Raw genomic sequence first — 26242 nt, forward strand, 5'->3', positions numbered from 1 at the left:
TTCAGTTAGTTCTGCAGTCTCTCGCTTTCACTCCTCTGTGTGAGGCTGCTTCTCTGCGTGAGCCAGTCGCAAAATGAAACTCATCCATTTTTCATTAAGCTGACCTTGCGGGATACAGACGTGACCTCTGCATAATCTACTATCCAAGGTCCAGAGAGCAAGAGAGGGAGAGAGAAAATACTGAAGTGTCACATTAAGGATTCAAAGAAAGCCTCTCATTTGGGCACAATGCACCTTCTTTTTTTATAAGTTTACATAATGCGTATTTATGCGACTACAAATGTACATTGACAGAGCAACTTGCAACCAAAAACAGCCAATAGTTAGGATACTGAAATATATTACCTAGCAGAAGAATTGTTTATTCTGATTATTAACAATAACTTTATGTATTTATTTTACATTACTTTAAATTCTTATTGGATACGCCACGTTCAAAGATTTGTTGTCAGCTTCTTGGGAACCACAAACCATAGTTTGGGAGTTAGACTCCAACTCTAAACTATTGCACCCCAGATCAACCAACCCAATGGGGAAATTACTGTCTTAATCACTCAGGTGCTTTAACAAACAGCTAAATAGATTTATTATATATAGACAATGCTATGAAATATGCTTTGTTTGGCCATAAGCAGTATAATGACTCACATTCCATCTCTTCATAATAAAAAGTAATCTTCTCCTCACAAAATATATTTATATATTACAGAAAGAAATATCACTGCTCTGTTTGCAAGATACTAAACTTTAAGGAGAACCACACAAAATGATTTACAGTCACAAACTGTACAGCAGAGGTGTGGGACAGCAGGGTAAGCAAGAACATAATCAAGAGTAGATATATTTGGTTTATATACATTTCTGTAAAGAGTTAAAAAAAAAAAAAAGTAGGTGGAATGTAATATTTTTTTCGGTGGGACATACAGTGGTGGCAAAACGTACATTTGGACACTCGAGTCACACTTTTTGAATATCTTTGAGTTTGAATGTCACTGGATTAAAAATCAAAATATCAAACCAAGACAAAATGATGCTGGAGGTTTTCTGAGATATCGTTTTTTAATTACTTTTAAGGGGTGTTGGGTTCGCTTGGTCTGGACCACACACACACACACAAACAAAAATGGTTGAGACGGCACTATTATTCATATGAATCGCACTAACAGAGCAATCGCTCCAGAGTTTGGTTTAATCTCTGGTTTAACCAAACAAGCCTTAACCAACTGCTGACAAGACGATTTACTACTGTGAACTTCACCATTATCATTTGAAGCCTGAAAACCTTCTTTTTGTAAAGTGTTTTGCTTTTAAAATGTGCTTGTGTTGTCTTTCTTTACAAAAACTGACACTTGCATATTTTGACTTTTCTAAGTGTGTCTTGAGTGTCCGAATACTTTTCAGGGCCACTGTATCATTCAGAGAATACACTTTTAACATGAGAGACTCACATATGAGAGACATTCATTGAATAATCACAAGAAAAAAGAGAAAGCCGAGAGAGAATGGGCTAAGAATATATGCTTACACAGAGAAGACATCATGCACATGGCTAGTTATTTTTACTCAAAAGGCTTTTCAAGCTTCTCTCCACAGCTTCGTCTAATTCCTCCTCAAGCTCTTCTTTTTTGGACATGGCCAGTTTGGACTGGTAGTCCCTCACCACTTGGTCTATGTAAGGAGCACTTTGTGTGCCGTGCAGCATGACGGTCCACTCTTTCAGCAGGCCGTTCTGCGGGGTTTCTCCCTGGAAACCCACCTCCAGCAGCCAGGTTCCCCGAGGGTCCTCGCCCCACGTGTGTGTGGTCATGAAGGGCCATTTGTCGAAGCCCACCTTGGCGTCGTCGTCCCGGGGTCGGCGGCTCAGCAGGATCGACTTGGTGCCCATGGGTGAAGTCATGTTGACGTTGAGATCTCCGCGCCGGCTGGCGTTGACGGTGATGACGGCCTGAACGTGCTCCAGATACCGGACGAAATTGTCCTTTCCCTGGCAGGCATCGGTTGAGATGCTCAGCACCAGTTTGTTTCCCGACTGGATTTTACTGCACAAAGAAAGAGAGCGAGATATTATAAAGATGGCATTTAATACTGCTAGTAAGCTATGGGCGACGGTGGAAGATACTGTCTAACTGGCTTGTTCACAGACAACAGATGATTTTATCAGGTGCACTATACGTTAAACACGGCTGTTTTCCCAGCACCACGCTAACAGCGGTTCATATACATGCTAAAGCTCCACGGGACCTTTAGGCGAGCTATAAGCATTTCAACCGAGACAAATGTTATGTTCTTCCATTATCACTTCTCTGGAACAATGGAGACATACAGTACACAACATCCTTACTGATAAATATGTTTTGGAGGAAAAGGCCATGTGGAGAAGTACTGCAGATTTCTGTAGGATCCAAGTTCTGTATCTCAACCCATGCGTTTTATAAACAATCCTGGTATTGATTTGATTATTTCCAGAGGTGGACAGTGGTGGAGCATTTCTACTTTACTCAAGTACATTTTTCAACTATCTGTAGCTTTATCTTTGGAAAACTTTTACATCATTTCCAAAGCATAATGTCGTACTTTTGACTGCACTACGTTTCATAAATAAAAGTCCATGGTCCAATTGTTTTTACCTTTGATACTTAAAGTCCACATGAAATCAAAATTGACCCTATTTACTTTGTTAGCGCATATTACTAGTCTTGTGGAGAACAATTAATCCGTGCAAGTTAATACACAGAAAAAAAATTGTTTGCCGTGGTAATCTTTAATCAAAGTCTGAAAAGTTACTTCCGGTCTGGAATGGCGTTCCTTCTCCGATGATGTCAGTTTGACGGCTTGGGTTGAAAACGCTAAACCACTCAAACCGTTAGTCTGCTATGAGCGAGAGATGGAGAGGAGGAGCGCTAAAGTCAAACCCTGTCCTCTGTTCAATATTCCCTTTCACTGGGAAATACGTCACAACACTGGAGAAAAGTCGTTTGCAACTTCCGGTTCACGCGGACTTTAAGTACATTAGAAATGTAGTACTTTCTTACTTGTGCTCAAGTAAAACTTTGAATTACTTTTACTTGAGTAAAAGTAAGAAAGTACTAGATTTCCAATGTAATTAAGTATTAAATAAAATTCAGTATGAAACGTAATGCAGCAAAAAGTATGACATCATGCTTTGGAATGTTGTGAAGTAAAAGTTTTCCAAATAAAAACACTGCTTATGTAAATTTTTCAAGTGTCTGTACTTTATCAGAGTAAAACATACTTCACTACGGTCCGCCTCTGGTTATAAAGACGACTGTAGTTCTCTTAGCTCTCTGAATTTTGAAAAATTATAATCTCATTTATTTCCCCAATCTGAAATATTTCAGTCTAAATGAATATTCAATGAGAAAAATGTAGGATACGGTAGGACTTGCTTTTCTCCATTGGGAATTGATTGCTGAAAGGTAGGTGTTGTATACTGGAATAAGGAGGGTTTGAAACTAAACAGACTTTGTGATAATGAAAGATGTTCATTTTTGGATAAAACATTGCAAAGACAAACATTGTTTACAATAACACCAAGAACACGCATTCCCTAGTGAGAGACAAGTGTGCTTGATTGTATTGAATGTACCCATGTAGTGAACTTCAAAGTACTTACAAAACTGTATATACTTGCAGATCATATATTACTGAAATAAAAGGCCACTTAAGTGTACTTCAAGAGAGTAAACTTTCATGAGCGTGTGATGGATTTTTTTGTTTGTTTAATTAATCATAACTAACATTTATTTTTCTTGCAGGATTAACAATGATATGCTTTTGAAACCTGAAATATCCCCAAACACTCAGTCAGTCAGTGTGTCTGAATCATGTCTGAATATAACAAAAGGGGAAGTGAAAACTAGACAGATATCTAAAGTTATAAACTCATTATTGAGTAACAAAGTGAAATAAATCGAGAAATTTCTTCTACCTAGTAACAGAAGAATTAATAGCTGGATTATACATATGAAAAACCAATCATATTATAGGAAAATTATGTAATGTATCATGTAACCTTTGCCATGCTCCTATTCTATAAAAGCTGTTGTATTCTTTTTGCTGGTGGGATTCTCTCTGAAATTGGTCTGAGATCCTCCGACCGTGATTAAAACATATTCGAAGGCATTGTCTGGAGTCTGTCTAGTTAATGATGCGCAGCAGGTTATAGGACTCTAGACTCGAGATCTTATTCCAGAGTCATAGTGTAAAAAGGGACGAGACGTTGTCCGACTAGAAGCCAGTTGTCGACTGTAGACGCAGTGCTAGAGTATAAATATTATTAAGTGTCGACTGGAGATGCCCTGGTAAACTTAAGTCAGGTGTGTAGGTGAAAATCTACCACAACTGTTTCTTAGCACACTTTAAAAAAATACACATTGTAATAATGTCAAATTAAAAGTTTTAGCTTTTTTTTAAAATCATTACCCAGGTGATAAAGACGTACTATTAAATGTATTAAAAATTTACTTGAGTATGTTTTTACTACAATACAAATATACTATAACGCATTTAACAGTAAATATTTTTCACATGTTGTAATGTCTAGTTCAGTCATAAAACTCTAGAGGGCGCAGGCTGATCGCTCTTTTACACGCAATCTGCAAGCAATCACATTATTTCCACATGACACAAGCTGATTGGCCTCTGCTGGTCCTGCAGCCAATGAGATCGCTTGCTCAACATTTAAATAATCTGGTTCAGTGTTTGCTGTAATCTAGTCCTGCAGCGATATCAGAGTTCCTCTGAACCCCTCCACCTCCCCAGCTCCACCTGCTGGATCTGCAGCGGGACTGATGTATGTCTGGTGTTTCTGTGAATCTATTAGCAGCAGCAAGTCCATTCTTGCTCTGAAGCAGCAGCAGGATAGCAGATCTTTTCCACAAAGACTAAATGCAGTACAATTGAATAGTTCTTGCATGTTAATGAATATGGTTGTCATTGATGAAATAATATTTTGTTGTGCTTTAAAGAAATGCACTTATTTTGATGTGTTGACTAACATAAAACATCATGTATAAAGTACTTACATACAGTAGTGTTTTGCAATATTACATTTTAAGTTAATATATTTTAAATGTACTAAACTGCAACTTCATCATTACAAATGTTTATTTACAAATATATTTAATAACATGATATACAATTTTCAATAGAAATTACATTAAAGTACATTTTAGTTTGCCATAAATACTTGTCAGTACACTTTAACCATATTTCAAAGAGACAATATAACTAATTAAGAAATTACATATGTGCTATTTAAATTGGATTAGAAAGCACTCTTAAGTTCAACTAATTGTGTTTTATATACATCTTCATTTTTCATTTCATTAAGTGTCCAAAAACATTACATTCAGTTCGCTCTGAAGTATATTCTTTAAAAGTGTATTATTTCCGCAGTAATTACTCTTTTCAAGTGTACTTCTTTTTTTTTTTTACAAGGGTTAAGAAAGAAAACTGGGTCAGTTATTATTTCACATTGATTTGAAACCCTTCTGCAGACTTTCCTAATAAATCAGTGCAGAAGAAAAAGTCAGTAGATTGGCTATTAGATCACATTAATGTTCCCAGTGACATTTACAGAGTTAATATTAATTCAGCGACATTACCTAATAAACAAGTATGAATATAAAGACCTCTCTGGCCGTAATGGATAGGCATCAGGCTCAGACAAGTGTGTTTCGCTTCAACTACAGAAATCTCAAATAAATAATCGCCAAAATTAGTCTCTGTTAGGGGTGTAACGAGACCCTCGTGTCACGATTCGATACATATCACAATACTGAATTGTGATAGTGTACTTCTATCAAATTGACGATACAATATTATTGCGATACTCCAAGATATATGAGGTTAACAAAAAATGACCTGTTGATTAAAATGCTAAATTTGATATAACATTGCGTGTGTAAAAGTCTTGGACTTGGTGCTGAAACCCAAAGCACAGGACAATAGAGACACCAGAATAGCAATATTCATGATTCTGAAGCTGAAAATACTGAATTATTTTAGACTAATATGCTTGAACTCTGTCACTGACTAGATATATTTAAAATAATGTAGGACACTTTTACTGGTAACATCAGACATTTGGCATTACCGGGACCCACAAATATTCCCCCATTGCATTATTTAACATTATATTTAACATTATATATAGTAGTTTAATGTAGTACTAACACTAAAGCTAGTAATTTTCCACACACAGTAATTTTTATTTTGGGTGAATTATACACAATACATATTGTCACTATCCACGATACATATTGATGCACTTTTGTATTGCGATATATTGTGACACCCCTAGTATCTGTGCAAGAGCTAGAGCTTTAATGCAATGCTTCAGTTTTCATTTCATAAATTTACCGTTCTACCATTCTGATCTTCTGCCATTTCAAAACAACAAGCAAAACTGGGCCATGGAAAACAATGATTATATGTTCCTCTATTTTCAATGGCACAGCATCGTGGTGCCAACAATTGCTTTGGCCAGATGATGTGTTTTCCCCTCTGTAAGGTGTCTTTGTTGAGGCGCGAGCACAAAGGCCCGGCGCTGCTGACTGGCTGTTTTGATGATAACAGCGGAGGACCCGAGCGAGTGGCTGTAAAGTGGATGTAATGGCATTATCAGAGGCAGGTCTCCCAGTCTGGCCATTACAGCGCTCAGATTAGTGGGAGTGTTTGTGTGCGCGTCAGTCTTTGAGAGGCTAGTGTTTCCCGGGAAACTAGTTGATAGAAATATCCAAGGGCCACACAAAGAGGACACAAGGGTGTGGATGTGTTCGGTGCATAAAGACAAGACAACGGTTATTAAAAGGAAACATTTAAGGACATGTAAGGTCTCTGTGTTTGCAAAGACCTATTTAGCACATAAATGTCACACAGCTAGCATCAAAAGTGAAGGCTTTCTTGTTAATCAGGTTGTTGGCAACTATTTTGGTAACACTTTACAATAAGGTTCATTAGTTAACATTGGTTAATGTATTAACTAACATGAACTAACCATGAGCAATACATTTGTTATTGTATTTGTTAAAGGAGCCATATGTAAGATTGTGGCCAAAACTGGTACTGCAATCACTTTCAAATGACTGTAGAGCGGTGTATCCCCTCCCCCTCCCCCCTGACTCGAGGTTGCCAGATAGGCCGCAGGATCCAGCAGGAACGTAGGCTGCTACGTACAGTAGCTGTGGTAACTAGAGCAGAGCTGGCAACCCCGATGCCGGAACACTACTGACTTCGTGATTGGTAGATAGGTGGAGGGTGGCGCTTCAGGCCAAAACACAAGATGACAACATCAACATCAGTTGAGGGCTGCAACTTCACTTTTTAAATGACAATATCCTGGCCAGACTACTGTTGTCAGTGATATAAGTATTTGAAATGAACATGATTTCTTAATGTCTAGTGACATATCAGGGCCATTTTATGATTAATTGAAATACATTTCTTACATACAGCTCCTTTAATCTTTGTCAACGTTAGTTAATAAAAATAAATGTATTAGTAAATGTTGAAATTAACATTAACAAAGATTAATAAATGTTGCAGTTCATTATTAGTTCATGCTAACTAATGTAGTTAACTAATTTTAATTAATGAACCTTATTGTAAAGTGTTACCACGGAAATATAACTATTGTTACGTTAACTAAATGCAGCAGTTTACATAAGAAAGTACATGGAACACAGTACAATAATATGGAAGCTTGTTTCCACTACCGAATAAAAACTAAAAAGGTACTTGTGATTTTTATTTTGCAATTATATGTCATTTGTTTCTGTCATAGAATAAAAACATTAAAAATATATATTTGTGATTTTTTTTTTATCTCAGACTTCTGATTTTTTTGTGAGTTTATGTCTTACAAATCTGTGCGTACCAAATTTTGTTTCAAAATGTAGAGTACCATAACTCACAATGATCTGACAACATACAGATGTTATTACCGGCTTGGCTTACAACAGTAGACACATGAGTGAACAGGGAGAATAAACTGAGCCATGACCTGAAGACAGTGAGAGTTATGAAGAAAAGTAATGTTTGTAGCTGTAGCTGAGACAGAACTGTGGGACTTTGGGGGAGATTATTGATGAACATTGTTTTTGATAGAACAGCTTGCAAACAAGAAGTAATATGATGTGAACAAGAAACGTCTCGGTTACGAATGTAACCCTCGTTCCCTGAGTTGGGAACGGAGACGTTATGTAGTGACGACGAATGGGGTTTCGCTTAGAAAGCCTCTCACCCTCGAGTATTATAAAACAAGCCAATGGCAAAGAAGCCAATGGCTTACAGAATACACATATGACCCACGAGCGGGCTGCATATGGAGAAACACTGGGGTGTCCAGCCCACAGGGTGGAATGTTTCAATCCCAGGGGGGGCAAGGTGGCTTGCCAAGGGAAAGACACATGCTCAGAGAGGCTTACAGTCAAAATACACATGTGGGGGTCACCCAAGAGGGGAACCATGCACTTGGAGGCACCTAGCCTACTGATTGCAAAGGCTCAAAGGGAGCACTCTGCAGGGCGGATAGAACCACTGCAAGGTCCCAAGAGGGTACGAGAGGAGAGCGAGGAGGATTTAGTCTCCTCGCTCCTCTCAGGAACCTGATGACCAGGTCGTGCTTCCCCACGGACTTACCTTCGACTGCGTCGTGATGTGCGGCGATAGCGGCAACATACACTTTGAGGAGGGAGACAGCCTTCGCTCCAACCCATCTTGCAGGAAGGAAAGTACGACACTGATCGAGCATTTTCTGGGGTCTTCTGGTACTCTTCGAGAAGAGTACCAGGTGACAAAGAGGTTCCACTCGACGCATAGGCATGTCTCATGGACAATGCTCTAGTGGAAGTGATGGTAGCCACCACCGGAGGTGGTAGGGTACTCAAACCTGCCTCGTCCCATCCAGGAGCTACACATGGATGTTCCAAAGATCGGGATGAGGGTGCCAGAGGGTGCCCCGTCTCTGAGATAGGAGGTCCTTCCTCAGAGGGATTGGCCAGGGAGGTGCTGTTGTGAGGAGTACTAGTTCGGAGAACCAGGTCCGGGTGGGCCAATGAGGTGCAACCAATATGACCTGCTCCTCGTACTCCCTGAGCTCATTGGGGGAAATGCATACTTGCGGAGGCCACCGTGGCCAGCTGTGCGCCAGTGCATCCGTGCCGAGCGTGCCCTCAGTCAGGGAATAAAACAGGCTGCAATGGGAAGAGTCGTGGGAGGCAAACAGATCTACCTGTGCATCACCGAACTGTTCCCAAATCAGCTGAACCGTCTGGGGATGGAGTCTCCATTCTCCAGGAAGAGGCTGAAACCGTGAGAGCTCGTCGGCTGCACGATTCAGGTCTCCCGGGATATAAATGGCTCGAAGCGACCTCAGATGCCTCCTCAAACTGTCTCAGGCAAGTCAGCAGTGACTGCGCGCGCTCGCTCGTAAGCTGCGCACACATAGCGACCGAGTCGATTTCCATACTGAGAAAAGAGATCCTCTGCACGGGGGAGAGTTTGCTCTTTTTCCAGTTGACCCGAAGGCCCAGACAGGCTAGGTGCCGGAGCACTAGATCCCTGTGTTCGCAAACCTGGTCTCGAGAGTGATCTAGGATCAGCCAATTGTCGAGATAGTTCAGGATGCGAACCCCGTGTTGGCGTAGCGGCACAAGGGCTGCCTCGACGATTTTCGTGAAGACGCGAGGAGACAGGGCTAGCCCAAATGGGAGAACCGCGTACTGAATGCCCGCCCCTCGAAAGCAAACCGTAGAAACGGTCTGTGTTCGAGGAAGAATAGAGGCATGAAAGTAGGCGTCCTTCAGGTCGATCGCTGCAAACCAATCCAACATACGAATGCATTCGAAAATGTCTTGAAGACTTCATTTCAGCTGAATGGACAGTCTCGATCACACCCTTCGCCAGTAGGGTGGCGATCTCTGTACGCATGACAGGGGCATTGCCACCGACCATGGAGTAGCGGACTCCCCGGAAGGGGAACTGAATCCCATAGCCGAGCCTGATGATTCTCGCGACCCAGCGGGACAGGTTGGGAAGCTCTAGCCAGGCTCCAAAAAACTGTACCAGCGGAGTCAAGTGAACCACAGATGTACCCTCGATGGGGCAGCGAGGCGGAATGACCGGCCAGGACGTGGGAGGCGTAGCATCCCGGTGTGGGGGCACGGGTATTTGGCACGTGCTGACAGAGGAGGCCAGGGAAGGACCAGCGTTCCACGGGGGCCTGCTCTGCCAGGGGTCTGGTGACATGGAGGACGAGAGTGGCGAGTCATCCGAGACCTCTGGTGGTTCAGAGATGGGCGTGTCAGTTCTCTGGCCGCCGAAGAGGCCAGCCTGGGATATGGGAGTGTCGAGGAAACGAGTTTGCTCGGCATCTCTCATATTGGCCAGGTTGAGCCAAAGGTGTCCTGGACCACATTAGTGGGCATCATCTGGGCCAGGGAGCGTGCGGTCACCTTCGTTGCTCGGAGAGCGAGGTTGGTGGCGGCACGCTGCTCATCAAAGAGCCCTGGGTCAGTCCTGCCCTTGTGCATGTCCCTCAGCACTATAGGATTTCGCGACGAGGGTCAACAAAAACCTACAGGCTTTGGAGGGGTGCTTTGGGTCACCACAGGAGGAAGCGCTCTGAGGACACAGCTGCATCGCAACAGAACGTTCTAAATTACGTACCCTTTGGCCACGGCCTGATCAAGGGGAGGAAAGGCGGAGGAGGAGCAGATTTAACGCAAATACTCGTGAGTCATCATGATATATTAAATACAGTGTATTGAGCAGAATCTGCTCATATCTGGATTACTTAAACACACACGTCACTACGCAACAAATAAAGGCACGCTTGTTCATTTGCATTGAAGCAACAGCGAAGATTAAAAAAGCATTTGGTTAACAGAAAAGATGTTGTTATTTTCCAGCATCCTACATGTTCTTTGTTCTGCATTGATCAGTCCATCTAAAACACATTTTTGGCGAAAAGGATGAAAGATGAAGAGAGGAGAAGCTGGATGACAGGATTTTGTTTGAATAAGAAAGGAATGTTTGAAATCCAAATTTTATAATATATATATATATATATATATATATATATATCTATATCTATCTATCTATATATATATATAATATATATATATATATATATATTTATATATATATATATATATATATATATATATATATATATATATTATAAAATTTGGATTTAAAACGTTCGTAGTTGATCTGACGTAGTTAATCTGATTTATTTCTTCTTCTTTTTTTCTCTCTTTTTTTTTTTTTTTGGCTAGTAGAAGTTCTGATGCCCACTAACGTAAAAATTTAGTAGCCAAATTGGCCGGTGTGTGAAAAAGTTAATTTCAAACCCTGTTTGTCCTTATAATCTTTTATCAAAATGTAACAATTTGAGCCAACTTTGTGGCCTTTCCTTTTCGGCTGACGTCACAAGTCCCTTTTATTTTTCAACCATTTGGCTCAGTTCTGGTAATAAACGCATTCTGCTCACAATCCAGCCAATCCCCAACCTTCATTCTCCCTTCATCATCCTGTTCACTTAGAAATATCACTGTAGTCTTGTTGGATGCTTTTCTGGTGTGTTTTCTGTACTCACTGTATCTCCTGCACGGATCCAGCCACACAGTGAAATCGTTCGGGAACGGTCTTCCACTCGCGGGCGAGTTTGACCATTCCTCCGGCGTCTAACACACCGTATCCGAACAGATGGTTGAACTCCAGACCCACACCGTTCCTCCTCCACTGGTGCACCTCGTCATGCAGTTTATTCCTCTTCGACGTGAGGACTGTCAGATGCTGCAAGTCCCGCCAGGTCAAGTTCGGACTACAGGAAAACACACACACACATAAGAACATGTACATGTTAAATAGATATGTTTTCAGTTGAGTCTTGAAGGTAGCAAACAGATGAGATATTACAAAGAGTAAGGGGTAGTGAATTCCATCATTTAGGAGCATTGACACTGAAAATAAAGGAAATAAAGTCAAGCCAAGGGAAAAAAACTGCAATGATAATGTCATAAATATGAAACATTCAAGCCTCCTTTATGCTCCCAATCCTAATAGATATCATATCAATCTAAAATAAATGTGCTCTCGTGAGTCAGTTTCTGTAAAGACCACATATCAACGAATCAACAAAACCCTTACAGTCGCGTATGGTTTCTCACGAGTCCTCTCCTCAAGATGAAGAGCGATGAGCGCACAGAACAGATGTTGATTTCCCTGATTTACTGACTACTCTCTGACTATTAATCCTACAGGAAGACTAAAATCACATATCAGTGATGGTTTATATTTTATTACTACACAGCTCTCAGGAATACTTCACTCTGATCAATCACAGCATTCAGCAACAAAACATTTCTGAATAACCATCGCTCATCCCTGCTGTATCATCTAACAGAACGGTCTCTGGTTGTAGTAAGGGCTTGGAGGTCTGATGGTTATGTTGTGTTGGCTGAGTGTAAAAGAAAAAGAAAAACTGTAGGGCGGGACTTGATTCTGTGCATCGGTTGCTGATTGGATTATGCGATGTGGGCGTGGCACTCATGCGTTTATGTAGATGAGCGTGTGCTTGCAGGGGCGGAGTTAAAGTGCAGTAAATGATTGGAGAATCCTGCATACGCCACCAGAGAGAAGACTGATGTTTCACCAGATCCAAGTATTACATTTTGATTGAACATTACTAAGTAAAACAAAACAACAACAAAAAAACATGAAATGCATGCATCGATGAGTGGTTCAGCATAAGATCTACAACATGCATTTAGAAAATTATTAGGGTGAATTTCCATTTTAATGCTGAAATTAAAATAGAGGAAAACAAGTAACTTAGATTGCATTTTAATAATAATGCATACATTAATGTTGTGATATTGTTGCAGTCTAGTCTGCATCTAGTTCAGGTGGTAATGGACTACTTTTCTTAGCTGAAGCTTTAAGCTACAAGTAATATAACAACATTTCAACTCAAATTAATATTTTACACCTGTGTATCCTAGTAATAATAAAAAAAAGACCAAAATTGATTTAAAATACTTTTATTTCATACTAAGTATACTTTAAATCCATTAAGATAATTATTGACATATATTAAGACTTACTGATATAAAATTATAATTAAACTTAATTTGGAGTATTTCTTTATTGCACAATGCACATGCCCTAATATTATGCCTAAAATGTGTTTTAATATCAGTATTAATAAGGATTGTGTGATCTCTGTATAAAATCAGTCTTTAAATGCAAGATATTTCAAATGTACTGTAAGTTTATTTGCAATAGTCCCATGAGTATACTCAAGTATATCTTTAGTTGGACTTCAGCACTACTTCTGCAGAATTAAAGAGTATCAAGTACACAATTAGTTGTTCCAATTTAGCAGACTAAGTACACCAGTTTAGAATACCAAAAGTACAATTGCAGGGAATTTGTATTGTACGAAAACCTTCATCCACACTCTGGTTCTGCTCAGCTATACAAACACATGCAACTGAACCTGCAGTTTATAATGCGCATTTGCTTTCGGCTGAACAAAGAGGCCTGCTCTTTTGCCACCTACATCATTATTTAGTACTGAGCAAACACACAGACTTTACACAGGAAAGGCCGTGTCAACAGTTATTAACAGCAGTCCTACTGACATGTGTGAATGGAAGCAGAAATGATGTGGCAAAACTGACTCTCCCACCAATTAATTTTAACAAAGCTTTCTTAATCAAGTGTAATGAACCGGCCTTTATCACGGTTGGTGTTGAAATCACTGTCTGTGTTATGATTCCAACCTGCGTTCTCTTGTGTGTTCCTGGGGCCCGGTTGCACCAGCTGTGTGTAAGTTATAACTTAGCCTAGTTTTGACGTAAATGGACACTAAGTTACGACTTACGCACTTCTAAATATTTTTGCGTTGCACCATTAAACTTAGTTGAAGCGTAACTCTACGTATAAACTAAATATTTACGGCAGCCTCCGATCAGGAGTAACGGTTGTAATAAAATATCAGACAGACTGAACTGCATCAATAAGCTCTTCTTTTACCTGACAGACTTCAATTCTTTAGACATATATGATAATGCTGACATTTACACTCGCTTAAATTGTAAGAGAGAGAACATTATGTGAAAAGATTACCTTGTTAGTGGCCATCCTTAACACGAACCTGTCCTAAACAGCGCACCGCTGTGTGCATCGGTCCATGTTGTGCATGTCAAATATCAGTCAGAATCAATAAACGTAACTTCTTATGTTTTTTGTATCAATATTTATTTATTGATCCTTATTCATTTCATTTCAAATACAGTTTCTGAATGTTATTTACATATAAAAACACTTATGCTATTCATGATCAAGTATCATATTTAATGGAAACTTATTTTTACCATTAGTAACGTGAGGCAAAAGAATGAAGGATAAACTGAAATTCACAGCATTTCAACACAACATCTGCTCACGTATTTGAAGGCTGCTATTGGATCATCAAGGCTAAACGTCATATTATGCGACTACGCATTACTTTACGGAGAGCTTACGACCTACTAGCTACGTTCTGCCTTACGACCAAATGGTGCAACGGAACAAAGTTCAGAGTTAGTTACAAACTAGCTAGTAGTTACTAAGCCTCTCGTGTGGACTTAACGTTCCAATTTAAGACAGAACTTACGAACGGCTGAGTCCAACCCTACCCAGGAGTTTTATGTTATTTCCTGTCTTGCTCTATGTTTTGCAGTTCTTTGTAGGTTTAATGTTGATTAGTCTCCCCAGGTGTTTCTCATTAGCCCCGCCCCCTTGTTATCTTGTTAAGCTCGTCTGCCTGTGTGTATATAGCCCTTTGTTTCACTTGTTCTCTGTCAGTTGTTGAATGGACATTCCCTGGTTCACTGTGTTTCCTCCTGTTCCGTGTTTTCATCAGTTACTTTGTGTTTGGATTTGAATAAATCTAACCTTGCACGTGGATCCTCTTCCCAGCTTGCTTCTTTGCTTGTCTCAAATGTTACTGTCTGTTTGGTTTCTAAAAAAATTAAACGCTACACAATTTTTTTTGTGATTTTCGGCTCTGACTTTCTACAACTAGCCTTGACTCGTCCAGACTGAAAACCAGGGCAAAAACCTGGGCAGAATTAGTGTAGTGTATTCCAGTCTTAAGCAGCTACATGCAGTATTACCAAGCAAGGCAATTTATCTTTTTAATTGTTGCAGTATATTCATCCTCGCAGTTCTGTCTGTTCCTCCTGATTTGTACTGAAACTGCAGTTCCCTTTCTGTCAGTCACGTTCAACATTATGTCAAGTGATGACATCAGGGGTCTTACTTGGGAGTCTTAATGTCATCACTTGATCTAAAGTCTCTGTTCCCTCCATCAGGGAACGAAGGTTACGTATTTTTAACTTGCTCCTCATCACCAGTAAAGTATTAGTTCTGGCTACTCTTTTTGCATTCTGTTTGCTCCTCATTTCTGCTCACCTACAGCAATTGCTTTATCATTCTCAATGAGAAGAGCTCGTCCTCTTTCTGCCCCAGATCCTGCTTTCTATTATGTGTTTGTTTCTTATTACGATTAACCTGTATTTCTTTTTCTTTCATTTGATCAATTTATCAATTTGTAGCAGTAAATGAAGAGATGTCATATCGATCACAAGTTCAGTATGGAGTACCTCAAGGCTCAGTACTAGGATCGTTGCTGTTCACTCTGTACATGCTACCCTTAGGAGATATCATTAGGAAGCATGGCATTAGTTTTCACTGTTATGCTGATGATACTCAGCTCTATATCTCTTCATGCCCTGGCGAAACTTACCAATTCACAAAATTAATGGAATGCATAGCTGATATAAAAAATTTGCTGACAAGTACTCCCATACTACTTAATTAATAAAAAATGAATTATTGGACCAAAAACCTCCGCACGTACTGTATTAATCTTCTAGAGAGTACTGTCTAACAGGGACGTGCACAGGGGGGTTGCTCAGGTTGCCCGGGCAACTGCCCATATGCCCTTCTCGACTCACGTTGCCCTTCCGAGAAAAAAATTATAATTCGTACAATGGATGCAGAATTTCACGTAGGCCTAGATAAAAAAAAAAACGCAAAGCCTCATTCACTTCCATTCGGGCACCGAAAGTGAAAGTCAGTAGGGGAAGGGCAAACTCTGTTTAAGTGGCTGCAGCGCTGCACGCGACCAGTGTAGCAGTCGATCAAAGAGTATAGAGGTACTTCGACTCTTTGAGTCGATTCTGTTCCCTACCGGAATTCCTGTTCCCTTTACGCAATCATACTACAAATCATGCGTAGTTGCCCAGTTACCATACGTACCATCAGAACTGAATACGAGCAAGAAGCACAACTGAATGTACGGGAAGCCAAAAGGTTAAAAAAGGATTGTATTTTTTTGTTTGTTTTTTAAGCAATTTTTTCCCCATCTGTCAATTCAATCCAGATTATTTCTTTTCAAATTTAAAAATAAAAATAAAAAATAAAAACATTTATATGACATTTAACATATTGTTAATACATTTTGTATACTGTTTACAAAGTTGTATATCATAAACCTGTCATCTCTGACGTTTTGCAATCTTTATAAATAATAATAAGATTATAATATGAGGCATTGAGTTTGGACATAAACACGGTCAGATAAGGCAATTTGTATGGGCAAAATTCAACTGAATATATTCAGACGTAATGCAAAAACTATGAACAAGTGCAAGATTAATTAAATTCACAGAAATATTACTGGAGTGTGAGAACAATTTTATTATGCTACAGTGTATTTTAATAATAACAAAAATTGAAGAGTAGTGTAGTGAAGTAGTGTAGTGTAGTGAAGTATATAAAAACTAATTTAAAATATTAATAAAAGCTATAATAGTATCTCAATTATATTAAAATAACACTGCCCTTTTTTCAGGTCAGAGCAACTGCCCCTCAAAATTCCTGTGCACGTCCCTGCTGTCTAACACTTGATGGCTGATCTGCCAAGTCTTCGTCGTCGGTTAGGAACCTGGGTGTGCTCTTTGATACCAATCTTTCATTTGAAAGACACGTTTCTAGTATCTGTAAAACCACATTCTTCCATCTTAAAAATATATCTAAATTACAACAGACAGATTGATAAGACACAAGGTGAGCATTCAGTGAAAACAACAACTGAGATAACGAACAGTGAACCAAGTCCAGGAAAGTTGTGCAATATTATAATAATAATAATAATTATTATTATATAATAATCTTGGGATTCAGAATGATAATCAAAACACAGATGGAGTAGATTGTGTCTTAAAGCTTCACAGTTGTTTTTCCTTCATGGGTTCAACATTTAATTTTTGATTTATATGCTGTTGAATGTTTGATGATCACGTTAGTTTACATGTGCGCAAGCAATGCTTCTGTTGCTTGTTTCTGCTTCTTCACTCATTTTGTATCCAAAGATTCAGTACTCTTTCAGAAGATGTGTGACAGCACCCCCTAGTGTGTAGCAGTGAAAACATGGATTGCTGGAAAATTCTGTCAATGGCAGGGAAAGGGTTAATAACTGCACAGGAGTGAGAGAAGACAGCCAACACACCACACCCTTCTAATGAGCCTGAAGTACCAGATACAGTCCAAATATGATTTGTTCCCTGGCATTCATTGAAACATAGGGTAATTTATTGGCTTGAACCAAAAGTGACTTTTGATTTCTTTTTCATGAGGCGATCAACAATATTCATGCCAATTCTTCATCAACAGCTGAAAGTATGTGGATATGAAGTGCCTCAGCCGAGGGTTCAGAAATGAACAGTGATACCTGTTTTCCACCAAATGAGTAACAGTGCTGGTGCCAGAGCCCAATCTCACACTGTACCAAACATTTACGCAGAAGAAAAGCGGTGTGTATCTTTGTCATGTTGCACAGCTGCTCCGGCTACTTTGTAATTTTTTTCTGTTTATTTCAAGTACAATTAAAGCTGCAGTCGGCAAATCTGGCAGATTGGGTCGACTTAGCCAAAATGTTGAATTTTTACAACTCTCATGCCCATCCCCCACTACCAGCGAGCACCCTCCCATCGAGTTCGTGCTCGTCAGTGCGTGTGCACCAGATTTTCTGTGAACGCACCTGTCTCTTCAGTATCGATCAACACCATAGACTCGGAGGTAGGCTGCCCTGGCTAATCTACCCATAGATAGCAATAACCGAGGAATTGGAAGCTTGTTAGTAGATTTTCTCTCTGCCATCACGCTTCGTACAATCCAACACACCTGCGAACTTCAGGCGTGTGCATGTGATACTGTAATGTGCGCGAGGGGGGAGGGGGGATCTGTGGCGTGTGCATGTGATACTGTAACGTGCGCGAGGGGGGAGGGGGGATCTGTGGCGTGTGCATGTGATACTGTAATGTGCGCGAGGGGGGAGGGGGATCTGTGGCATGTGCATGTGATACTGTAACGTGTGCGAGAGGGGAGGGGGGATCTGTGGCGTGTGCATGTGATACTGTAACGTGTGCGAGAGGGGAGGGGGGATCTGTGGCGTGTGCATGTGATACTGTAACGTGCGTGAGGGGGGAGGGGGATCTGTGGCGTGTGCATGTGATACTGTAACGTGTGCGAGAGGGGAGGGGGGATCTGTGGCGTGTGCATGTGATACTGTAACGTGCGCAAGGGGGAGGGGGGATCTGTGGCGTGTGCATGTGATACTGTAACGTGTGCGAGAGGGGAGGGGGGATCTGTGGCGTGTGCATGTGATACTGTAACGTGCGCGAGGGGGGAGGGGGGATCTGTGGCGTGTGCATGTGATACTGTAACGTGTGCGAGAGGGGAGGGGGGATCTGTGGCGTGTGCATGTGATACTGTAACGTGTGCGAGAGGGGAGGGGGGATCTGTGGCGTGTGCATGTGATACTGTAACGTGTGCGAGGGGGGAGGGGGGATCTGTGGCGTGTGCATGTGATACTGTAACGTGTGCGAGAGGGGAGGGGGGATCTGTGGCGTGTGCATGTGATACTGTAACGTGTGCGAGAGGGGAGGGGGGATCTGTGGCGTGTGCATGTGATACTGTAACGTGTGCGAGGGGGGAGGGGGGATCTGTGGCGTGTGCATGTGATACTGTAACGTGTGCGAGAGGGGAGGGGGGATCTGTGGTGTGTGCATGTGATACTGTAACGTGTGCGAGAGGGGAGGGGGATCTGTGGCGTGTGCATGTGATACTGTAACGTGTGCGAGAGGGGAGGGGGGATCTGTGGCGTGTGCATGTGATACTGTAACGTGTGCGAGGGGGGAGGGGGGATCTGTGGCGTGTGCATGTGATACTGTAACGTGTGCGAGAGGGGAGGGGGGATCTGTGGCGTGTGCATGTGATACTGTAACGTGTGCGAGAGGGGAGGGGGGATCTGTGGCGTGTGCATGTGATACTGTAACGTGTGCGAGGGGGGAGGGGGGATCTGTGGCGTGTGCATGTGATACTGTAACGTGTGCGAGAGGGGAGGGGGGATCTGTGGCGTGTGCATGTGATACTGTAACGTGTGCGAGAGGGGAGGGGGGATCTGTGGCGTGTGCATGTGATACTGTAACGTGTGCGAGGGGGGAGGGGGATCTGTGGCGTGTGCATGTGATACTGTAACGTGTGCGAGAGGGGAGGGGGATCTGTGGCGTGTGCATGTGATACTGTAACGTGTGCGAGGGGGGAGGGGGGATCTGTGGCGTGTGCATGTGATACTGTAACGTGTGCGAGAGGGGAGGGGGGATCTGTGGCGTGTGCATGTGATACTGTAACGTGTGCGAGAGGGGAGGGGGGATCTGTGGCGTGTGCATGTGATACTGTAACGCAGTGGTTTTCAAACCCTGGGTCGCGACCCTCGGGTGGGTCGCGAGACTTAAAAAATGGGTCGCCAGGATGATTTAAGGAAAATATAATTAAATTAACAAACAGAATTTGTTTTCATAAAATCATAGTCTATAGGCCTATATAAAAGAAACACGCGAAATATGGCTATTTAAACAACTGAGTTTGGCGCGGCGCCTCACAAACAAGTTGACGGAAAGGAAACCGAGACGGCACGCGATGTTCCCGGACGCGGACGCGCGCGCATCGACATAGGCTCGGTCCTGCTCCTCCGTGGTATCGCGGTTGCGGCACAGGCGATGAAACGTCAGAAACAACAACAGGTGACTAAGCTATCGTTATATGATCCCGCTCTTATTCGTGCAAATGCTTTTAAACCATTCATGCGCGACAAGACAAAAGAGAACGCGCTGTCAGTAAATGTCCTCCTGACACACACACATAGGCTACACACGACCCACAGATAGACGCGCGCCAGTATCAAGTTCTCTTTCGCGCTAGAACGAACAACACACATGTATGCCAAAATGTCCGTTTTGTCGAGTATCCTCACAAGAACAGTCTTAAATGAGTTAAATAAAATCTTAAATGAAAGTAAAGAGTAGTGTGAGAATGGGATGCGTGAGATCGTCAGCTGTGGCTGGTCCTAAAGTGGCAGCAGCTAATTCTCGGAGAAAATTACTAACTGCTCTTGACTAAAGAATGCGTGTAGCTTTAATACGGATTTCTCTATATTTAGTTTATAATTTATGCAGTGCGGAATGTTTTGATAACCTTATCCAATTTCTGTATTCATATCTGTTAGACAGGAAAGGCACAGGTAAATATGACATTTATAATGGGTTTATGTAAGGTTTGTTTTAAGTTCACTTAAATTAAAAGTTTTTATACTTTTGAAGCCTAATAAATATTGAAAATTTGGGGGGATAATCATTTTCATTTTTTCTTAGAAGCCTATAATAAATAATAGTTTAGCATCCAAATAAATCTATTTATTCGAATTTATTCGAATGAGAGAGTTAGGTGAGCCCAACGTTTTGGCTTGTTTATAGATATTTTTTTCATTCTTGTTCTGTTCTGAATATCATTAAATTTAAAGGATTTGTTGTGGAATATTTTTAGTGATTTTTTTAAAGCATACATCAAATGATAGTAGGCTATATTAATTGGTTAAAATTCTTACAATGGTTAATGGTTAACCGGTTAATTAGCATCCCTGTAGCTTTAGCTAGATCAAAAGAGTGCGGAATCAACTTTGCGTTGCGATCGTGTCACGGATAAGTCACTGCACGTGCATCATCAAAAGCGGTTGTTAAGAAAAGGCTTAAGAATAGGCCTATATAGGCCTATGGGTCGCGTCAAAAAAAAAGAATAAAAGAAGGGTCGCTCTTGAAAAAGTTTGAAAACCACTGCTGTAACGTGTGCGAGAGGGGAGGGGGGATCTGTGGCGTGTGCATGTGATACTGTAACGTGTGCGAGAGGGGAGGGGGGATCTGTGGCGTGTGCATGTGATACTGTAACGTGTGCGAGAGGGGAGGGGGGATCTGTGGCGTGTGCATGTGATACTGTAACGTGTGCGAGAGGGGAGGGGGGATCTGTGGCGTGTGCATGTGATACTGTAACGTGTGCGAGGGGGGAGGGGGGATCTGTGGCGTGTGCATGTGATACTGTAACGTGTGCGAGAGGGGAGGGGGGATCTGTGGCGTGTGCATGTGATACTGTAACGTGTGCGAGAGGGGAGGGGGGATCTGTGGCGTGTGCATGTGATACTGTAACGTGTGCGAGGGGGGAGGGGGATCTGTGGCGTGTGCATGTGATACTGTAACGTGTGCGAGAGGGGAGGGGGATCTGTGGCGTGTGCATGTGATACTGTAACGTGTGCGAGGGGGGAGGGGGGATCTGTGGCGTGTGCATGTGATACTGTAACGTGTGCGAGAGGGGAGGGGGGATCTGTGGCGTGTGCATGTGATACTGTAACGTGTGCGAGAGGGGAGGGGGGATCTGTGGCGTGTGCATGTGATACTGTAACGCAGTGGTTTTCAAACCCTGGGTCGCGACCCTCGGGTGGGTCGCGAGACTTAAAAAATGGGTCGCCAGGATGATTTAAGGAAAATATAATTAAATTAACAAACAGAATTTGTTTTCATAAAATCATAGTCTATAGGCCTATATAAAAGAAACACGCGAAATATGGCTATTTAAACAACTGAGTTTGGCGCGGCGCCTCACAAACAAGTTGACGGAAAGGAAACCGAGACGGCACGCGATGTTCCCGGACGCGGACGCGCGCGCATCGACATAGGCTCGGTCCTGCTCCTCCGTGGTATCGCGGTTGCGGCACAGGCGATGAAACGTCAGAAACAACAACAGGTGACTAAGCTATCGTTATATGATCCCGCTCTTATTCGTGCAAATGCTTTTAAACCATTCATGCGCGACAAGACAAAAGAGAACGCGCTGTCAGTAAATGTCCTCCTGACACACACACATAGGCTACACACGACCCACAGATAGACGCGCGCCAGTATCAAGTTCTCTTTCGCGCTAGAACGAACAACACACATGTATGCCAAAATGTCCGTTTTGTCGAGTATCCTCACAAGAACAGTCTTAAATGAGTTAAATAAAATCTTAAATGAAAGTAAAGAGTAGTGTGAGAATGGGATGCGTGAGATCGTCAGCTGTGGCTGGTCCTAAAGTGGCAGCAGCTAATTCTCGGAGAAAATTACTAACTGCTCTTGACTAAAGAATGCGTGTAGCTTTAATACGGATTTCTCTATATTTAGTTTATAATTTATGCAGTGCGGAATGTTTTGATAACCTTATCCAATTTCTGTATTCATATCTGTTAGACAGGAAAGGCACAGGTAAATATGACATTTATAATGGGTTTATGTAAGGTTTGTTTTAAGTTCACTTAAATTAAAAGTTTTTATACTTTTGAAGCCTAATAAATATTGAAAATTTGGGGGGATAATCATTTTCATTTTTTCTTAGAAGCCTATAATAAATAATAGTTTAGCATCCAAATAAATCTATTTATTCGAATTTATTCGAATGAGAGAGTTAGGTGAGCCCAACGTTTTGGCTTGTTTATAGATATTTTTTTCATTCTTGTTCTGTTCTGAATATCATTAAATTTAAAGGATTTGTTGTGGAATATTTTTAGTGATTTTTTTAAAGCATACATCAAATGATAGTAGGCTATATTAATTGGTTAAAATTCTTACAATGGTTAATGGTTAACCGGTTAATTAGCATCCCTGTAGCTTTAGCTAGATCAAAAGAGTGCGGAATCAACTTTGCGTTGCGATCGTGTCACGGATAAGTCACTGCACGTGCATCATCAAAAGCGGTTGTTAAGAAAAGGCTTAAGAATAGGCCTATATAGGCCTATGGGTCGCGTCAAAAAAAAAGAATAAAAGAAGGGTCGCTCTTGAAAAAGTTTGAAAACCACTGCTGTAACGTGTGCGAGAGGGGAGGGGGGATCTGTGGCGTGTGCATGTGATACTGTAACGTGTGCGAGAGGGGAGGGGGGATCTGTGGCGTGTGCATGTGATACTGTAACGTGTGCGAGAGGGGAGGGGGGATCTGTGGCGTGTGCATGTGATACTGTAACGTGTGCGAGGGGGGAGGGGGGATCTGTGGCGTGTGCATGTGATACTGTAACGTGTGCGAGAGGGGGGAGGGGGATCTGTGGCGTGTGCATGTGATACTGTAACGTGTGCGAGAGGGGAGGGGGATCTGTGGCGTGTGCATGTGATACTGTAACGTGTGCGAGAGGGGAGGGGGGATCTGTGGCGTGTGCATGTGATACTGTAACGTGTGCGAGGGGGGAGGGGGGATCTGTGGCGTGTGCATGTGATACTGTAACGTGTGCGAGAGGGGAGGGGGGATCTGTGGCGTGTGCATGTGATACTGTAACGTGTGCGAGAGGGGAGGGGGGATCTGTGGCGTGTGCATGTGATACTGTAACGTGTGCGAGAGGGGAGGGGGATCTGTGGCGTGTGCATGTGATACTGTAACGTGTGCGAGAGGGGAGGGGGGATCTGTGGCGTGTGCATGTGACACTGTAACGTGTGCGAGAGGGGAGGGGGGATCTGTGGCGTGTGCATGTGATACTGTAATGTGCGCGAGGGGGGAGAGGGGATCTGTGGCATGTGCATGTGATACTGTAACGTGTGCGAGAGGGGAGGGGGGATCTGTGGCGTGTGCATGTGATACTGTAACGTGCGCGAGGGGGGAGGGGGGATCTGTGGCGTGTGCATGTGATACTGTAACGTGTGCGAGAGGGGAGGGGGATCTGTGGCGTGTGCATGTGATACTGTAACGTGTGCGAGGGGGGAGGGGGGATCTGTGGCGTGTGCATGTGATACTGTAACGTGTGCGAGAGGGGAGGGGGGATCTGTGGCGTGTGCATGTGATACTGTAACGTGTGCGAGAGGGGAGGGGGGATCTGTGGCGTGTGCATGTGATACTGTAACGTGTGCGAGAGGGGAGGGGGATCTGTGGCGTGTGCATGTGATACTGTAACGTGCGCGAGGGGGGAGGGGGGATCTGTGGCGTGTGCATGTGATACTGTAATGTGCGCGAGGGGGGAGAGGGGATCTGTGGCATGTGCATGTGATACTGTAACGTGTGCGAGGGGGGAGGGGGGATCTGTGGCGTGTGCATGAACTGTGATTGACAGTCAGATCTCACACAGCCCGATGCTGATTGGACCAGAAGAACCGGGAGCGGTGGATTTTTGCAAAACAAATAGCAGGCTCCAGGTGGAGGTAGAAGCGCAGGTTTTTTTTCTAAAACCGCCTGATTTATGTTGTTCTGTCGGAGCATAGTGTCGGTTTCAGTGAATATGATCAAAAAATATCTTGCCGACTGCAGCTTTAACTTGTAACAGCTTATTCTGGCAATCCATGTTTTTACTGTAATACTGTAGGGGGCGCTATTACACATATTCTGAAATAGTACACAATGTTCAGATCCAAAAACAAGCGAAGAAGAAGCAGAAACAAGCGATAGAAGCATTGCATACGCTCACGTAAGCTAACGTGAACGTCAAACATTCAAAAGAATATAAATCAAAACTCACTAACAATATTAAATGAAATGTTGAACCCATGAAGAGGAAACGACTGTGAAGCTTTGGGGATGTGGATGGACTCGATCCACTCCATCATCGATCTGGATCAGTTTCAGACGAAGTCTTTGACAAATTAATCTATTTTTATTTTATTTTATCAAACTTCCCCACATTCAAGTGTTGATAAAAAGAATGAATGAAGCTAGAATACATCTTTTTGTTTTTTGTTTAAAGTCTGTCAACTTTTTAAAACAGTGCTGGAAAGAGTTATGCAAAATCCAATTTCTTTAGATGCAATACATTTTCAAAACGAGTAGCAAGACTTATAAATAAAGAAACATGATGCAGAATGTTTACTTGTTGGCAGGTTATGCAATAACATCATCATTCAACTCTCAATTTATTGGGAATGCAGGTTTAGCTATGGCATCAGCACCATTTTGGTGTTAAAAGGGTATCAATCACGCATGAGGCAAGACTTTTTAAAGGACAAGTTCGGTATTTTACACTTAAAGCCCTGTTTACAGATCGTATCTGATGAAATAGAACGGTTAAGATTAAAATTTGGACACATGCTCCTGTCCCGAGAATTTTAGGTTTATTTCGCTTTTGTGGACCTATTTTGCCAAACGCGTCACACCCGTGATTCTTCCATTGAGAGCTTGAATAATAGACACTCCAGCCCAGTTGGTGGCGATAATGCACCTTTGCCAATTGCAAGAAAACCACGGGCATTTCATTGAATACACAGAAGAAGCAGAAGAAGAAGCAGAAGAGGTATTACTACGGCGGAGTAATATCGTAAAGGTGCTGCGGTCTCACAGCACGTCCTATTAAGTCAATGGAGTTGGACAAAAACTACGATAAAACCTGTTGGAATGCATCTTTTTCAGCGATTTTTGAGTGAACATATCAGTGAACACCCCTGACCACTCGGTGAGTTTCACGTCTTTGTAAACGAAAGTTTAATGTGTTTTTAGGACGGAATCTTCCAGTGCATATAGACAACCATTGTGGGGGTGGGGGTGGGGGTGGGGTGGGGGGGGTGGGGGGGAGCGAAATAAACCTAAAATTCTCGGGACAGCAGCATGTGTCCAAATTTTAATCTTAACCGTTCTATTTCATCAGATACGATCTGTAAACAGGGCTTTAAGTGTAAAATACCGAACTTGTCCTTTAAAGCCAGAGTTGTGCTTGTGTTCTGCTCTGACACAAACCTTGTCAGCAGTAATCTACGATCTCAGCTGGAGTCTGCCAGCACCGTGTGTACGCAAGCTGCCTTATTGTTTCATAAATCTTTCAAAGGAGCTCACTACT

At 42.1% G+C, this 26242-nt stretch overlaps 1 protein-coding gene across 1 annotated transcript in view; it reads right to left on the bottom strand.

Annotated features, from left to right (window-relative positions):
- Positions 1-554: 554 nt before the first annotated feature.
- pcsk2 (proprotein convertase subtilisin/kexin type 2) overlaps positions 555-26242 on the bottom strand; it is a 77910-nt gene continuing 52222 nt past the window's right edge. The window contains exons 11-12 of the mRNA XM_082153772.1: positions 11624-11851; positions 555-2039 (exon numbers count right to left, since the gene is read on the bottom strand). Coding sequence (XP_082009898.1) covers positions 1550-2039; positions 11624-11851 — 718 coding nt within the window. The 3' untranslated portion in view covers positions 555-1549. The remainder of the gene's footprint in view (positions 2040-11623; positions 11852-26242) is intronic.

This window comes from Leuciscus leuciscus, assembly GCF_965113295.1.
Source record: "Leuciscus leuciscus genome assembly, chromosome: 22".
In the NCBI taxonomy this organism is placed as follows: domain Eukaryota; kingdom Metazoa; phylum Chordata; class Actinopteri; order Cypriniformes; family Leuciscidae; genus Leuciscus; species Leuciscus leuciscus.